Genomic DNA, 18915 nt, shown 5'->3' with positions numbered 1-18915 from the left:
GTGTAAGTTTTAGATGACCAAATATTTGACTTTCCAGATCTTCGATCAAAACCATTCTGGAGAAAACCAAAAGATTTTATTTGCTTTATTGAAATACTGTACATTATTCTGTAGTTCAACACAGTGTAGAAAATAGAAATGTAATAACATTTGTCAATATAATACATTTAAAACATTTTAAAACTCTGGTGATTGGAGGGATTTAAAAAATCTTTTGAGTTATGAAGAAGGAATTTCAAATATGATGTAGAAAATTAGTGAATTCATGTGGATGTTTGTGATGCAGTCATACATTTCACAAGATTTTAAGAGAGAGCTTGGGTAGCTTATAATCATAGGTCAGAAACTTTAATAAATTTCCTTTTGAAGCAAATGTAGGTACAAGGCTAAGAGTGTAAAGAGAGCAGAGTAATAGAATTGTTATGGATTCCTGTTGCAATTAGCCAGCCCAACTACAATAGGTTGAAGGCTCTCCTTTTGTGCCCTAAATTTCAATGAAACTTGGAGATGTTCTGTCGATTGCATCTAATACAAAATTGGAACTTGTATAAGACATTAGTTTGGCCTTAGCTGGAGTATTGCGTCCAGTCCTGGCTGCCACACTTTAGAAAGGATGTGAAGGCATTAAAGAAGGTATAGAAAAGATTCACGAGAATAGATCCAGGGATGAAGAGCCTTGGTTATGGGGGAGGCGATGGCATAGTGGTTTTGTCGCTGCACTAGTAACCAGAGACCCAGGGTAATGCTCTGGGGACCGGGGTTCGAATCCTGCTATGGCAGTTGGTGGAATTTGAATTCAATAAAAATCTGAAATTAAAAGTCCAATGATGACCATGAAACCATTGCCGATTGTTTTAAAAACCCATCTGGTTAACTAATGCCCTTTAGGGAAGGAAATCTGCTGCCCTTACCTGGTCTGGCCGACATGTGACTTCAGCACAGCAATGTGGTTGACTCTTAAATGCCCTCTGAAATGGCCTGTTGTATCAAAATGCTACAAAGCCTTGAAATAGGCACCAGAAACGACAATGGCAAACTCAGCCCTGTTGACCCTGCAAAGTCCTCCTTACTAAGATCTGGGGGCTAGTGCCAAAACTGGGAGAGCTATCTCACAGACTAGTCAAGCAACAGCCTGACATAGTCATCCTCACGGAATCATATCATACAGATAATTACAGACGCCACCATCACCATTCCTGGGTATGCCTGTCCTGTCCCACTGGCAGGGCAGACCCAGCAGAGGTGGCGGCACAGTGGTGTACAGTTGGGAGGGAGTTGCCATGTGATGCCTCAACTTCAACTCTGGACCCCATGAAGTCTTATGGTATTGGGTAAAACATGGACAAGAAAACCTCCTGCTGATTACCACATACCACCCTCCCTCAGCTGATGAATCAGTGCTCCTCCATGTTGAGCAGCACAAGGGTGCAGAATGTACTCTGGGTGGGAGACTTCATTGTGCATCGCCAAGAGTGGCTTGGTAGCACTACTGCTGGCCAAGTCCTAAAGGACATAGCTGCTAGACTGGGTCTGCAGCAGGTGGTGAGGGGAAAAACATACTTGACCTCATTCTCACCAACCTTCCTTCCACAGATGTATCTGTCCATGACAGTGTCAGTAGGAGTGACCACTGCACAGTTGTTGTGGAGACGGCATCCCGCCTTCACATTGAGGATGCCCACCATCGTGTTGTGTGGCATTACCACTGTGCTAAATGGGATAGATTTTGAACAGATCTAGCAACTCAAAACTGGGCATCCATGAGGCGCTGTGGGCCACCAGCAGTAGCAGAATTGTACTCTTAACACAATCTGTAACCTCATGGCCCGGCATATTCTCCACTGCCATTACCATCAAGCCAGGAGATCAACCCTGGTTCAATGAAGAGTGCAGGAGGGCATGCCAGGAGCAGCACTAACAAACCTAAAAATGAGGTGTCAACCTCGTTAAGCTATAACATTGGTCTACTTGTGTGCCATACAGCATAAGCAGCAAGTGATAGACAGAGCTAAGTGATCTCCCAACCAACTGATCAGATCTAAGCTCTGCAGTCCTGCCACATCCAGTCCTGAATGGTGGTGGACAACTAAACCCACTGGAGGAGGAGGCTCCACAAATATCCCCATCCTCCATGATGGGGGAGCCCAGCACATCAGTGCAAAAGATAAGGCTGAAGCATTCACTACAATCCTCAGCCAGAAGTGTCGAGTGGATGATCCATCTTGGCCTCCTCCGGAGGTCCCCAGCATCACAGCTGCCAATCTTCAGCCAATTTGTTTCACTCCACGTGCTATCAAGAAATGGCTGAAGGTGCTGGATGTTCCAAAGGCTATGGGCCCTGACAATATTCTAACAATAGTACTACAGACTTGTGCCCCAGAACTTTTTGTGCCCCTAGCCAAGCTGTTTCAGTACAGCTACAATACTGGCGTCTACCTGGCCATTTAGGAAAATTACCCAGATATGTCCTGTACACAAAAAGCAGGACAAATCCAACCTGGCCAATTACCGGCCATTAGTCTACTCTCGATCATCAGTAAAGTAATGGAAGGGGTCATCAATAGTGCTATCAAGCGGCACTTGCTTAGCAATACCCTGCCCACTGATGCCCAGGGCCACTCAGCTCCTGACATCATTGCAGCCTTGGTTCAAACATGGACAAAATAGCTGAACTCCCGAGGTGAGGTGAGAGTGACTGCCCTTGACATCAAGGCCACATTTGATTGAGTGTGGCATCAAGGAGCCCTAGCAAAACTGTAATCAATGGGTTTCGGGGTGGGGGGGGAACTCTCCGCTGGTTGGAGTCATACCTAGCACAAAGGAAGATGGTTGTGGTTGTTGGAGGTCAGTTACCTCAGCTCCAGGACATCATTGCAGGAGTTTCTCAGGGTAGTGTCCTCAGCCCAACCATCTTCAGCTGCTTCATCAACGACCACCTTTCCATCATAAGGTCAGAAGTGGGGATGTACGCTGATGATTGCACAATGTTCATCACCATTCACGACTCCTCAGATACTGAAGCAGTCCATGTCCAAATGTAGCAAGACCTTGACAATATCCAGGCTTGGGCTGACAAGTGGCAAGTAACATTCGCACCACACAAGTGCCAGGCAATGACCATCTCCACCAATAGAGAATCTAATCATCGCATCGCCCCTTGATGTTCAATGGCATTGCCATCACTGAATCCCCCACTGTCAACATCCTGGGGGTTACTGCTGACCAGAAACTGAACTGGACTAGCCATATAAATACTGTGGCGACAAGAGCAGATCAGAGGCTGGAAATTCTGCTATGATGAACTCAACACCTGACTCCCCAAAGCCTGTCCACCATCTACAAGGCACAAGTCAGGAGTGTGATAGAATACTCTGCACTTGCCTTGATGAATGCAGCTCCCACAACACTCAAGAAACTTAACACCATCGAGGACAAAACAGCCTGCTTGATCGGCACCACATCCACAAACATTCACTCCCTCCACCACCAGCCCACAGTAGCAGGAGTGTGTACCATCTACAAGATGCACAGCAGGAATTCACCAAGGCTCCATCAACAGCACCTTCCAAACCCATGGCCACTACCATCTAGAAGGACAAAGGCAGCAGATAGATGGGAACACCACCACCTGGAAGTTCCCCTCCAAGCCACTCACCATCCTGACTTGGAAATATATTTCACTGTGGCTGGGTCAAAATCCTGGAACTCCCTTCCTAACAGCACTGTGGGTGCATCTACACCACATGGACTGCAGCGGTTCAAGAAGGCAGCTCACCGCCACCTTCTCAAGGGCAACTAGGGATGGACAATAAAAGCTGGCCCAGCCAGTGAAGCCCACATCCCGTTAATGAAAGAATAAGCCAAAAAAGGTAGATTGGAGCATTTAGGACTATTTTCCTTAGAGGAAAAAATGGCTGAGAGGAGATTTGATAGTAGTATTCAAAATCATGAGGGGTCTGGACAGAGTAGATGGGGAGAAACTTCCCACTTGTGAAAGGATCAAGAACGAGAGGACACAGATTTAAAGTAATTAGTAAATAGAAAAAATGAGATGAGGGAAAACTTTTTTTTTTACAGAGTGAATGGTTAGGATCTGAATGCACTGCCTGAGAGTGTGGTGGAGGCAGGTTCAATTGAAGCATTCAAAAGGGAATTAGATTTACCTGAAAAGGAAGAATATTCAGGATTACGGGGAGAAGGCAGGGGAATGGCACCAGGTGAGTTCCTCATTCAGAGAGCTGGTGCAGACACGATGGGCCAAAGGGCTGCCTCCTGCACAGTAACGATTCTGTGAAGCTGGACAAAGCTAATTAATGCCGCCTCGTGGCATTCTGTGCTTGGTAAACTGTTTTCAGCATCGTTGCCAATTTGAAAATGATCGAACAGTCTTCAGAAAATACAAATGTTGCTCTTATGCAGCTAGTCAACAGCTTTGGGTAGTGCTGAGGATCTGGGAGTACAGGATTCAGCTCATTTACTTGACTATTAACAGAGGTAACAGAAAAGGTTGATGAGGGTAATGCTGTTGATGTGGTGTACATGGACTTTCAAAAGGCATTTGATATAGTGCCACACAACAGACTTGTGAGAAAAGTTATTGCTCGTGGAATAAAAGGGACAGTAGCAACGTGGATACAATATTGGCTGAAAAATAGGAAGCAGAGAGTAATGGTCAATGGATATTTTTCAGGCTAGAGGAAGGTTTGTAGTGGAGTTCCCCAGGGGTCAGTCTTGGGACCCTTGCTTTTACTGATCTATATATTAATGATCTAGATCTTGGTGTGCAGGGGACAATTTTGAAGTTTGCAGATGGTACGAAGTTTGGGAGTGCTGTAAGCTGTGAGGAGGACAGTGTAGAACTTCAAAAGGACATTGACAAATTGGTGGAGTGGGCAGATAGGTGGCAGATGTAGCTCAATGTGGAGAAGTGAGAGGTGATGCATTTTGGTAGGAAGAACTTGGACAGACAATATAAAATAAGGGATGAAATTTTGAAGGGGTTGCAGGAACAGAGACCTGGCTGTATATGTGCATCGATCATTGAAGGTGGAAGGTCAGGTGGAGAGTGCAGTTAATAAAGCATATAATATTCATAGGGGCATATAGTACAAGAGTGAGGCGGTGATGCTGAATTTGAGACACTCGTTAGACTTCAGCTGGAATATTGTGGACGCCACATTATAGGAAGGATGTGAACACGTTGGAGAGTGTGCAGAAGAGGTTTACAAGAATAGTTCTAGGGATGAGAAACTTCAGTTATGAAGATAGATTGGAGAGGTTGGGTCTGTTCTCCTTGGATAGAAGAAGGATAAGAGGCTATTTGATTGAGATATTCAAAACCATCAGGGGGCTGGACAGAGTAGATAGGGAGAAGCTGTTCCTGCTCATAAAAGGATCAAGAACGAGAGGGTACAGATTTAAAGTGATTTGCAAAAGAAGCAAATGTGACGTGAGAAGAAACTTTTTCACGAGTGGCTCGGGTCTCGAATGCACTGCCTGGAAGAGTGGCGGAAGCAGGTTCAATCAAGACATTCAAGGGGGCATTAGATGATTATTTGAATAGAAACATGGTTCAGGGGTACGGGGAAAAGGCAGGGCAATGGCACTAGGTCATAATGCTAATTTGGAGAGCCGGTGCAGACACGATGGGCTGAATGGCTTCCTTCTGTGCCGTTAAAACCCTGTGGTTCTTTGACTGTGTAATGCATTGTGATCAGAGTGAAGTGAGAAATTAAAAGTAACCTGCCTTTTTTCAAAATAAACATATATCGTTCTTTCCCCCCTATAAGTTTATTTAAATTCTAGCCATGACTTCTCAAAATATTGCATTGGCATCAATAGTTTATAATATTATATGCTCTTCTGTAACTGTAGTTTTTGACATGAATTAATTTTTTTTGCTATAGTAGCTGTGGGATGGTCGACACGGGATAGGAAACGTTATTTTATGAGTCAGTACATACTTATATTTTTCTCTTTTAAGGCACTGGCACAGGCCAGGATGGCCTTGCCCAATCCTATCTATTGTCATTTGGAACCCTGACTGATTTTTCCACCCTCTTATTTAGCTAGTTATTAAGATCCCAGAATGACCAGATAAGGCCCATATTTTGAGAGGCTTGGGTGGGAGGAGGGAAGAAAGGGATGCACACATGAATGGTAATAGCCAGCATTCTTTTTAAATTGGCTTCCTGGACCCAAAACCCTGACTTCTACTGGCCCACTGACTGACAGCTAAATAGCTGAGCTCCAAAAATAGGTTCTTTATTGAACGTTCAGGTAACAGTGACTTTTCTTGCTGACTCAGCAGTTGTTGCCTGAGGGGAAAATATTTGATTAAAACTAAAGTTTATTTACAGTGGATTTATATAAAACACCCAACACCCGATTGAATTCTTGCGGATAATGGTACTATGACGCAGTTAAGATTCTGCTATACAAGTAGTTAAGAGAAGCTGCTGTGCCAGGCTACTGAAAAGTCTGAGGTCTTGCAGGCTTAAAAAAATGCTGTTCTATAATGTTAAAGAATTGTTCCTTCACTGCAGTTCACTGCTGCTTTACACTAAATATGATGGTAATTTTAAGATGTGAGAAACTTGCCAATCTGTTATCGCAATACTTCATATCTTAGGAATAGTTTTTGGAGTTTTAAATTATGGAGCAAGGGAACTGGAATAAAAAAAAATCTCAAGTTGTTTCTGCTGATCATGCTTGACCACCTTTATATTATTCTTAGAAATAATAGGATCAAACAAATGTGATATAGTTTATATGGATTTTTATAAAGCATTTAAAGTATCATGAATGAGATTAAAGGGGGCGTGGGCACATGGGCAGAGAAGTTTGATGATCAGCACGCAAAAGGTAATGGCAGTTTCTCAGACTGAAACACAGAGCCATGATCCACAAGGCATTATATTAGGACCCATTTTAAGATGATCTGGACTTGGGAATTGAAGATGATCTGGACTTGGGAATTGAGGGAGCTATGACCAATTGGTAGATATGGTGAATTGTGATGACTGAACACTGGAAATAAACAGTTTAGAGGGTCAAATAGGTGGAAGATGCTGTTTTATTGGAGATAAATGCAAAATAATACGTTTTGTAGTTTAGAATAGGGGAATTGTGTACATCTTGAATGGTAAGATTTTAAGTGCAGTAGAAGACAGAGGCATATTGGTGCACTGGCAAGCAAATTATTTAAAGGTGCCAGTGCAAGTAGGATAAGGGTGTATAAAAGGTAAATGGAACCCCTGGTTTTAAATTTTGAGGTTATAGAAAACGATATAAAAATAAGGTGGTAATGTTGAACATGTCCGAGGTCTTAAGCTGTAATTAAAGAATCATGTATACTTTTGGTCACCCTTTCTAGGAGAGCTGTTTTTAAAAAGAAAGCAATCAAAAGGTTTAGTGTGGATTTAATAGGTTGTTTTATGGATGAGAGGTTACAGTTACAAAGGGAGACAAAGTTAGGGAGCTGTGTAGTTTTTGGGTGACATGATGGGGTCTTGGGAAGAATTATTATAGGTTAAATATTGATGACATTTCCATTGGTCAGTGAGATAGTAACAAAGGCACAAAGTTGAAATGTTTGCATGAAGAATTAGCAAATTTGAGAATGTTTTCTGCAGAGTGTGGTTAGAATGCAGAGATCTTCGCTGCAAACCATTGAAGCAGGGTCTGTTATTAAAACAGACTTGCTTGAAAAAGAAGACTATTTAACAGAACGGGGAGCAAGCAGGTGAATGGGATCAGACTCTTCTTCTTAGGCTGTCCCTCGGGGTGGAGGATGATTTGTTTCCACACTAAGAATGAGTTCTCAAGGGACTGAAGAGTCCAGTGCGCGACCTACAGTCTTCTGTCACAGGTGGGGTGGACGGTAGTAGGGGGAACGGGTGGGTGGGGTGCTGGGTTGCTACGTGTCCCATTTGCTGTCCATGCTTGGCTTCTGCTGGTCCTTGGCGATGAGACTCGAGGTGTTCAACTCCTTCCCAAATGCTTTCCCTCCACTTCAGGCAGTCTTGGGCCAGGGACTCCCAGATGTCGGAGGGATGTTCCACTTTTTCAATGAGGCTTTGAGGGTGTCCTTGAAGCGTTTCCTCTGCCCACCGGGGGCTCGCTTGCTGTGTTGTAGCTCCAGCTAGAGCGCTTGTTTCAGGAGTCTCGTGTCAGGCATGCAGATGATGTGGCCCGCCCAGCGGAGTTGATTGAGCGTGGTCAATGCTTCAATGCTGGGGATGTTGGCCTGAGTGAGAACACTGACGTTGGTGCACCTATCTTGTCAATGGATTTGCAGGATCTTGTGGAGGCAATGTTGGTGGTACCTCCAGAGTTTGAGGTGCCTGCTGTACATAGTCCACGTCTCTGAGCCATATAGGAGGGTGAGTATCACTGCTGCTCTGTAGACTGGAAACTTGGTTCCGGGTTTGAGGCCCTGGTCTTCAAACACTGTCTTCCTCAGGTGGCACAGTGAAGGCGGTGTTGAACCTCGTCATCCTTGTCTTCCCTTGTTGATGGTAGGCTTTCGAGGGATGGAAAGTGGTCCGTGTTGTCCAAGGCCTCGTCATGGATTTTGGTAACTGGGGGGTAGTGTGGTGTGGAGGGGGCAGGTTAGTAGAGGGCCTTTTGACTTATGTTTTGTGAGGACTTTTGTCTTGTGTTTAATGTAAGGTCCAAGATCAGACTATGTATAAGTGGGCAAAGCAAAAACAGACTTAATCAGCCACATGGTCTTCGCCTATGCTGTAGAGTTCTATCTAATTAGCCCCAGCCCAGAAATGGTCAAATAGCTACTTGAGCCACTGTATCTGTACTTTAAACACACAGAGAGCTTTTTCCTGCAGCTGATGTAGCATGTGCCGTTGCAACCTATACTTAAATAGAAAATATGAATGTGGTCAAACATTAAACGGGTCATAAATTGGGGTACACTGGGTAAGGAGAACAGTCATGCAAAGCTTGAGAAGACCCAATTAAAATGTTTGGTAGTTATTCATGTTGAAATGTTCAGTGAGAGTGGTACAAATTGTACTCAAACGTATGGGAAGAAGGATTCCTCTGTGTGTTAGTTACACTGAAATTATAAATTCATTTTAAAAGACTGTATTTATGGTTTTACCCTCACTGACCTGTTTCTGTCAGCACAGCTAGGAGTTATCTAGTGCTTCCATCACAGGATCATGTCCCAAGATGCTTTGAAGGTGTAAAGAAAACAGATGTGCTAAAGGAGGAAAGATTAGGATGCAGAGAAGAAAGGCCGTTTTGAGTGCATATGAGTTGGTCCCTGAAGCATACAGACAAAAGTTTTGAAATTTAAGGAAACAACCTGGGAAAACTTGCATTGAATTTGAAATGATTAAGCAAAATAGTTTTGACAGGTGGATACAAGCACTAGGAGTTGAATCTACCTATGAAGTTCTCAGAGACAGTTCTCTTGGAAGAATTTAAAAAGTCCCTGTCTTCTGTAATAAGAATCCATGAGGAAGACTAAAGGGTTGCAACTGTTAGCAGGCAGCAGTAATGGCTGATGATTATGAGCTGATCCATAAACTAAAGCTTTTTTCCAACACCCCCATAAATTTGAAAAGGATAATAAGCAGGAGAGTGAAAGGAAGGCAAGTAGTCAGGGTAAAGAATGGATAGCTGGGAATACCTTGAGATCTCCTCCCCAGATCAAGAAAGAAGGTACTCAAGGTGGAGGTGAAACTTGAAGGCCTAAGTGTTTCCATTGTAATAAAATGGGTTACATTAATTCAGAATGCTGGAAGTTGTGAGGGAAGCCAATGGAACTTATTACAGTTTGTAAGAGTGAGTCCGAAAAGGGAACTCAAGAAAATGCCACGGACCAAATTGTAGCTTTAACTACAAATAAGGATCTGGGGGTAAAAACTGCTGTGAATGCAGGTGAAGTGAATAAAGTAGATGAGAGATATAAAGGATTTTTATCTAAAGGGAAGATAACCCCTTTTTCATCAAGTGATGCAGCTAAACCCATAACTATATTAAGGGACACAGGAGCTACTCAAACTCTTTTGCTGGAGAAGGACCTAGTTTTGCCTCCAGAGAGTTTAATGAAGTCTAAAGTATTGTAAACGGGATAAGTGGAGAGTATACCCGGTTCCATTGTACAAAGTGCAATTGGAATGTGATTTGTTATCTGGATTGGTGGTTGTAGGAGTGGTTAAGAAATTACCTGTGGATGGAGTTGATTTACTCCTGGGGAATGATTTGGCAGGAGTGAAGGTTATAGCTTCGCCCATAATTACGGAAAGTCCGAGAGAGGCTAAAGAGAGCAGTTACAAGAACAAATTTGTGGTATTTTTCCATCGTGTGTGGTGACCAGGGCAATGGCTAAGCAAAGTCCATCACCAGAGGTCAGAGTAATACCACAAGCAGATGTTTGATAGCCAAAACTTTCTTTAAGGATGAGGATAATTCAAAGGAAGTGTGGCATGTCTTCATTAATTGAGGCTCAGAAAGCAGATCCAGAGTTAAACAAGTTAACACAGTCAGCTCACACTGAAGTTGAGGCTGAAGGAGTTCCGGAATGCTATTACCTTAAAAATGGAGTTCTGATGAGGAAGTGGAGACACCCTCACAGACCTGCAGATGAGGAATGGAAGGCTGTTCATCAGATAGTGGTACCGCCCAAATATCGTAAGGAGATATTGCGAGTAGCACATGAAATCCCTATGGCAGGATGTGTAGGATTACAGAAAACCCAAACATCGATAGACAGGCATTTTACCTGGCCAAGATTTCATAAGGGTGTAATGCAATTTTGTAAGATGTGTCATACATGTCAGGTAGTAGATAACCCTCAACATGTGATCAAACCAGCACCTTTAATACCCACTCAGTCGGGTATTAGTAGATTGTGTCATTTTGTGCCATTACCCAAAACGAAAACAGGAGGACCTAAAGTAGCTCGGGAGCAGACTAATGGAAAAGAGTTGGAGAAGGAAGTCAAGTCAAAATCTAGCACACGTGATCCAGAGCAGAGTAACGGTAAAGAGGCGAAATCCAGAAGTAGAGATCGGAAGCAGAGTGAAAGCAAAGAGCAAAATGGGCCAAGTTGAAAACTAAAAGTAGAGAGCGAAGTAAAAGCAGAGAGTGAGAAAAAAGGGCCAAATCAGAATCTAGAAGCTGAGATAGAGAACAGGGTAAAGACAAAGATAGAGGGGAAAAGGACAAATCTAGAAGTAAAGATAGGGTAAAAGAAAAAGTAAAGGAAGAGAAACATGCAAACTCAAGCAGAGGCAGGGAACAAAAGCACAAAGGAAACTGGGTTAAAGCCAGTAGTAATGATATGGAACAGGGCAAGGGTAAAGATCAAGAAAAAAAGCAAAATCCAAAAACAAGGAAAGGGATAGAGCCAGTGGAGTACTTTTCTAAGAAACTAAATCAATATCAGAGGAAGTACTCTATAGTAGAAAAATAAACTCTAGCATTGTTGTTGTCTCCTCAACACTGAAGTTTATGTCCGACATGATAACAAAGAAACACTAATTTACACTGACTGTTGCCATTTATTGAGAAGTTTAAAATTCGAAATGTGAGACTGTTTAGATGGAATCTATTGTTTCAAGCATTCAATGTAAAGATTGTTTACATTGCCCGTAAATATAATGTGATTGCGGATGCATTGTCCTGGGTGTAAATTACTGAAATAAGTATAAGGAGGATGGATGGATGAATGAATGTCTCGTGTTTTGTTGTCCACGTGTCACATACCATATGATGAAACGCATTTTTAAAATGGCGTTTCATCCTTTTTAAGGGTGGAGGCATGTAACGAACCTATTTTTTTTCTTGGACTGTAGCTTTAAAAAAAACTACCATGGCTGCAGTTGAAATCATGTTCAATGGAGCAGGATGTGGAATATCTACAATGTTGTTATCCTGGAACATAGCGTGTCTTAAGAGAACAGGATGGTGCTGGAAAGGAGCTCTGGACTAGGGGGAACTGCCTGACAACAGTGTTTTAATTGGCTCCTGACCATGTGATCAGGGTTTTTGTGTGGTAACAGTGCAGGCAGAGCAGCTCCTAGTCTGCAAAGAGTGAAGACCTGAAACCCCTCTCTCCTGTGTTTGTAAGGTTCCAGCAATTCTGCATATTAGCTAGCTGGCTATTCCTCACATCTCTAACCTGCTTTCTCTGAAAACCCCTGTCAAGAGGAAAATGGGAAAAATGATCGGTAGAGACATTGAAAAGCAAGTTTTTCAACCAGTGAACCACAGACTGAAAGTGCTAGGAGACCATCTCATGTCATCAACAACAAACTGCAAGCAATTTGGAAGATATCAAAATCAACCCATCTAATCCCATACTCTGGATTGGTGCTGTTGAACTGTTTTATCTCACCTTTAAAATCCATGGTGCGTGTGCGTGCTTAAGAAGAGGTAGAGTTTAAGTCATAGAGTTATAAGTTAGCAGTTCATATTTCTTTCTTTTGCCACTAGTTAAAGACAATTTGTTCAATAAACAGTCATTTACTTAAGTTTACAAATCTGTTAACCTAAATTAAACAGTTAGTAGAACGGGGGCAATCTGATTGGTCAAACTTTTCACGTTTGTCACAGCTTGGGGAACAGCGGGACTTGATATGACGGCACACTATCCCCAGTGAGTCATGACAGTGATGATGGAGTGGAATGATATATATCAAAGTTTAAACATGTGTGATTGTCTCTCAAGATAAAGGCTACTAAGCATGTTTGCTTTTCATTTTGTGATGGTTTGGGTTGTGCAGTTTGACAGCTGAAGTCTCTGTTCATTGACTTGTGAAGTTGTTCATTCCAATCTGGGGAGCAATACTTTGAAAGCATTTCTTACCTGTGTAACTTAAAGCTTCAGTTCCATAATTTTGTCCTCCATGGCAACTTGCCATATTAGATCATCTTTCACTTCCAGATCTGCTCTTATAACACAGTTACAGCTGGACCATAGAATTTGGCACTTGGTGCCAACCAGAAGTGCTGAAATTGGAAGAACTTGTTCTAACTTAGTGCACTTAATCTCTTTTGATTTTGCCTCACTTAGATACACACAGGTCAAGATTCAGGTGTCCTGAAAAGTGAATTCTGGCACTCCCCAGAAATTAAACCCGAGATACATTTCAATCTGTATCATAATGTCTGCCTGAGAAAGGAGACTTGACATGGTGTCTGTGGGAGAAAAATTAATGATTAAAATGGAACTGTTTTGTACAAGTTTGGCAAACAAGTCACCTACACAGTTTGAGACAGGTTAATGTGCATCAGAGTTACTTTGAATCCTGCAGCCAACTGTTTTATGTAAGTAGGGTTTGGATAAGTTTAAGATTTTCGAACAATCCTCCACATTCTGCATCTCATGGTTCCCTATCAAGTTTAAGTCATTAGTTTGTGCAGCAAACTCTGTGTCTCTTCCACCAGGTGAAGAAGACAGATACTGCTAAAAGTCGTTTAGAGAAGAGGAACTCTGAGCTCATGGGGCAAGTGGACACTCACAGGCGGCAGCTTGATGAAAAAGAGGATGAATGTAGTAATCTGGGTAACCAGCTCCAAAATAAAGAGAATTTGATGAAGAAATGCTTTGAGGAGAAGGTAAGAATAACATCTTCATATTCAAAGTAGTATGTTATGGTCATAATGTGCATACCAAGATTGACAATTAACCAATCATGCAGTATTCAGTTTGATATTTACCGCCCATTAATAATTGCTGCTCTAATTTATTCATGGTATTTTACACTAATAATGACATTTTGAATTTGTTACTTGTTTCCCTGCCATATTGATTTTGTTTTTGGGAATTGATTAATAGCTATATCACTTTATTAGCCACATTGTTGTTCCTTCTGGAAGGATGAAAATAGTTGTTTCTTACAACAAAGCTAAGTGTTCCGTGGAGAACAGAAAATTGAACAACCCTCCCTATTGCATTTTTAATTACATCTTATACAGAGCCATCTCTTGCTATGAAATTTTAAATTGCTAAGGAACACAATCAGTGAATGAAGAATAGCAGTGCAGTGTGTTCTGTTTCTGAAGATTGGGAAGTGATGAGCCTATTTCAATAGGTCAGTATCACAGGCTACAGTGAAATGAATTTTGGGATGCACTTGTCGCTTGGTAATTCAGAGCAAGTAAAAATGCAAGCTGACTAGTTTAAATTATATCAAAATATAATTTCTAAGCTGTGCAGAATGTGAAAATAAATTGATTTGATTTAAATTCCTCAGTACTGAATTTCCTTTCCAGCTATCAAATTACTGTCATACATAATTCAGGATTGCCAGGGTTGTAATTTTTGCTGTCTTTGTTTTTTTTTGCTTGTGGTAGCACAGCCACTAGTAGCAAATGTTCTGTTTCACTAGCAAAGCTAATTAGGATCAAAATTTCAAACATATGCTTTGAATAATAAAAGTGTCTTAAATTGTACTCCCAGGTTCAAACAGCCTGCCAGTTCTTGTTATTGAGGCTTGCACATGAATATTTGTTACCAGTGGCCATTAGTCATACCCTAGCAGGGAGTCAATATCTCAGGAAGAGACAAAATTAGCTGAAAGAACTACATACCCTATAATAAAAAGCACACTAAAGTACATTGACCTTCTCAGATTCTCTGTTTAAGAAGCCCCTTGTCTGTCAACCTATATAGAGAACATTTATGCTTGTTAACCAAACTGAGGTTAGGGTTATCCTATCCCATGAAGTCTAGGTTCTTGCTCAATGCTAAAAAAAACTCACTTAAGTTTTCAAAGCAGTTGTATCCCAAATAACAGCCTATGATTGCAACAAAAATTGAGGATAAAACTGACCAAATATACAGTAACAGTTGTCAGATTAAGAGAGTCACTGAGTTAGATGGAAGGTTGCATCCTAAGTTGTCATCAATTCAAGTTCGGAAGAGCTATTGAGTTGAAGAAGCAGATCACAGATATTAGCAGCCTGCATCAAAAAACACATTTGAAATGTAGCTGCGGAGCATGCATGATTTTTATGAAGTTATTCAATGGATGTTTAAGTGAATGGAAGAGAGCACTTACTTTTAACCTCTTGGGGATAAAATCACATTCTAGTGAGTTGATATTTGAGGGGATTTATAACTGGAGTGTGGTATGTTAGTTTCTTTATACCTTGGTATTACATTTCTGGAGAAAACAGCGACAGCCTAGTCTATGGCAAAATTAAAAGCAGGCTTAACACTTGGGAGAATCGAGGATTGTTTGCTGAGGTTTAACAGTTAGTCACTTTGATCGGTTAAGAGCTGAAGGATTTTCTGTTTTTAAAAAAACCCAAAATATCCTTTTGTAATTTGAAAAATTGGGGAATGTGGGAAATGCTTTGTGGAAGAGCCAACTGCTTAATGTTTTCAGGGGAGGTGGTGGCATCATGTTGTTACTAAACTGGAAATCCAGAAACCCAGGGGTAATGCTCTGTGGACCCTGATTTGAATCCCACCCCGGCAGATGGTGGAATTTGAATCCAATAAAAATCTGGAATTAAAAGTTTAATGATGACTGTGAAACCATTGCCTTTAGGGAAGGAAATCTGCTGTCCTTACCTGGTCTGGTCTACATGTGACTCCAGACCCACAGCAATGTGGTTGACTCTTAAATGCCCTCTGAACAAGGACAATTAGAGATGGGCAATAAATGCTGGCCGAGCCAGTGATGCCCACATCCCATGAACAAATATATTGTAAAAAAAAAATTTTGAAGTGACTCTTTACCAGAGCCCCTACTTAAGTTAGCTGTGTAGTTCCAGAATTTCCTGTTCTAATTAAGATTGCTACTGCTGACTATTATTCCTGTTATCTTTCCTGACTATTTTTGATTTTGAGAAACACTACCTTGCGTATACAGGCAAGCTGTCTTTTTTGTAAAATAGTGCTTGGCCTACCCTAATAGACCCAGGAGGCACTAGTTTGACTTGAAAGTCTGCTGCTGGTAGCACTACAATTTATAGAAGAAAAACACTTAACCAAAAAATATAGGGACAAACTTATATCCAATATCAATTTGATAGCTAACCTTTTACACTGCTGCCTCTAACATTACACCCCACAGTTACCATTTATCTAAATAATATGGATTTAGGGCAGGTGCTGATGTGGACTCTGATCTTGCCCTGCACAGTATGGTGGTAGCCACTCCTTTCTTTAGAGAAGCAAAGAAAGCAAACAACCAGGAACTTGGCTTTTAAAAACTAATTTCTTATAACTTGGGGGTGCTGGACAGAATTGAGGATAAAAATAAACAAGTGCTCTGATATGATGGAGAACAGATCAGAACTGTTTTTTCAACAAATGCTTTTACAATTGGTCATGTATATTCTTTTAAATTATAGTTTTAGATAATTGAAAATTTTTTGTTCCCTCCTGGATATTATTCCTTCAGTCAAGGCTGTCCTTTTAATTTATGATTCACTGTTACTCTGCTATTGTCAGGTCTGTCTGGTGTTGCACAACTTAAATCACAGCTCATTTAAATACTGAAATTTACTTGATTACCTTGTTGAGAGTTTTGAAGAACAGTTGACGTTTAGAATGAGCAATTGCTCCCCTGATAAACTATATTGGAAATACAAGTGCCCAGCATTGTGTGTGCAATCATCAAACAAAATGATACCAGGTTTGTTTCTTGATGTGGTGTGAGTTGGTGCCATCTTGTCTAGAACAGCAATTGGGGTCGATGGATTAGTTTCTGTCTCAGGGCTGGGGGAGCAGAAACTCTTCTGCATTCTACCAGAATCTCTGTGTTGAGAGAGAATGATATTCAGCTCAGCAAGATTGTTTAAATGGTCAACTCTCCCAGCCTTATACATATCAACTGGCCACTTGGGTGAGGTGTCTGCACTCATGTGTTGTGTCCTAGTAATAGTAAGTGCATATTGGATGGAGTGGCAGGGAGCACTGGAATAAAGGCAAAAACTACTTTTTAAGATGTGATTAACATATTTCAGTAGGTTTTAATTGATGGCACCATGATTGAGTTAAACTGCATCTCTTAAATTACAGCCTACTATATTCCTACTGGTTCATTAGTGCTGAAATGAAATCCTATAAACAATGCTAAATGTTATAGAACGTAGTTTAGAGGAAATTTAAATGTGAGGCTTCATGGGTCGATAGTGCAATTCAAGAGCATTGGAAAATTATAATCCTAGGGCATGGGCAAAAAAAGAGTCTCAGCGATCCTTCCTAGTTCTCTCATATAATCAGTATGTGTTGTTGTCACTTGGACAATGTAATTCCGGTTTTACTGTAGTTGAATTCAATAAGATCTCAAGTTGTTCCCTTTGCACTGAACTGTCTAAATATAACAATATTCAATTCTGTAAACAAGGCACTGATATGTTTGTCATTTTTCAAAGTGACCGAAAGAATTTTGGCTGAAACAGTGACAAGTATTTTCCTTCTCTTTCGCCACTGAAACATGTTCTGCAGTTTGGCTGAATACAGTATTGATCTACACTAAGATTGATGTCATAGCTACACATTTGAGATGAGAGTTGGCATGTTAATGGGTACTTCCTTAGTATGTGTGATAAATTTATATTTCCCATTGCTTCTGAGCCTTTTCCTTTAAATTCCCATAACCTTGGCTGAGAAAGCACTAGTAGCATATACTGCAGCTATGCCTTGATCTGTCAGAGTTTGGTTTCTTCTGACAGTGGTGTAACAATGAAAACAAATAACCCTACACAATCTGAGCCTCTCTTTCAATCTCCAATGGTTTCAGAGGGATCTGATGCATATGACAACTTTTACCATTTCAATTTTCATTTACTTTATCCAACCTTGAATACTAAAAAGTTGGCCAGCATCTTTTAGGTAAATGTTGGTAAGTATTACATAATATTAAATAATCATGCTGTATGATTATTCGTATGACACACAATGGTTGTGGACATTAGACTGGACTCCTTTCTGTAGCCTTAGTGTTAACATAGAATATTCATAGTTGCATTTAACTGAGGCCCCTTGTGATAGAGGCGGGTTGCCTCACATCTTATAAAAAGTACCTGGATGAGCACTTGGCACGTCATAACATTCAAGGCTATGGGCCAAGGGCTGGTAAATGGGATTAGGTAGGTAGGTCAGGTGCTTCTCACGTGCCGGTGTAGACTCGATGGGCCGAAGGGCCTCTTCTGCATTCTGTGATAGGTAAATGTGAATAATTTATCTTGAAGCTTCAGGAAATTTTTAATAATTTTTTACTTTCGTCAACTGGTAAAACTCAGATCAAACCTTAGGGATGTGTACCCTTCCTACTGCACAACTGAGCTCTTGATGTGTGTTCTCACATTGATGGTATTTTTGTGCCTTCCGATGTCTTAAGGGGGGAGGTTAATTTACCTGTAACAGTCTAGATGACTGTCTTTTCTAAATGTTTTGCTTTACATTTGTGAAGTTTTGTGTGTCTGTGTTGCCCAGATCTTCTGGTCAGTGGTGGAGTGGGCATACATGCCCCGATCCGGTTTAAAACTGCACTGCACCCTTACTTTTTTGTGCTGGAGCCTTTGGACCTGCCAGTGCCGACTCCATCAAGGATCCAGTGACAAGGGGAGTGGAAGGCCTAGTGACAACTGCGGCTAGGCCACAGCCCTTTTTTGTCATAAACTGAAGGCATGCTTCCTGACACCTGTCTTCAATTCGTTGTATTGCAGTGTTTAAATGTCCCTATCTTTGTAAGTATTCCCCACCCAAATCCCCTCCTAACAATGCTGACCGCCTGCCCTGCACAGCAACCCCTTGACAGTGCTGATGGTGGGTGGGGGGCTTTATACCTGCTAATACAACTAATAAATCAGTGTAAAAAGAAGAGTAAGTATAGGGAAACCAGCCCAAGTCTGCATGGTTATGGCCATTTCATCCCACTGTTGAATCGCAAGGCAGTCTGGGCAGTGGTAAACTGGCAATTG

General features: G+C 41.4%; 1 protein-coding gene across 2 annotated transcripts in view; it reads left to right on the top strand.

Moving 5' to 3' along the window:
- The window catches only part of golm2 (golgi membrane protein 2), a 94502-nt gene that overhangs the window by 24546 nt on the left and 51041 nt on the right, over window positions 1-18915 (top strand). For both annotated transcript variants that reach the window (XM_078530122.1, XM_078530121.1), the window contains exon 2: window positions 13420-13590. In XM_078530122.1, coding sequence (XP_078386248.1) covers window positions 13420-13590 — 171 coding nt within the window. The remainder of the gene's footprint in view (window positions 1-13419; window positions 13591-18915) is intronic.

Source organism: Cetorhinus maximus, chromosome 26 (genome assembly GCF_964194155.1).
Source record: "Cetorhinus maximus chromosome 26, sCetMax3.hap1.1, whole genome shotgun sequence".
In the NCBI taxonomy this organism is placed as follows: Eukaryota; Metazoa; Chordata; class Chondrichthyes; order Lamniformes; family Cetorhinidae; genus Cetorhinus; species Cetorhinus maximus.
The sequence above is the reverse complement of the archived record's forward strand: the minus strand, read 5'-3'. Positions and strand labels throughout refer to the sequence as shown.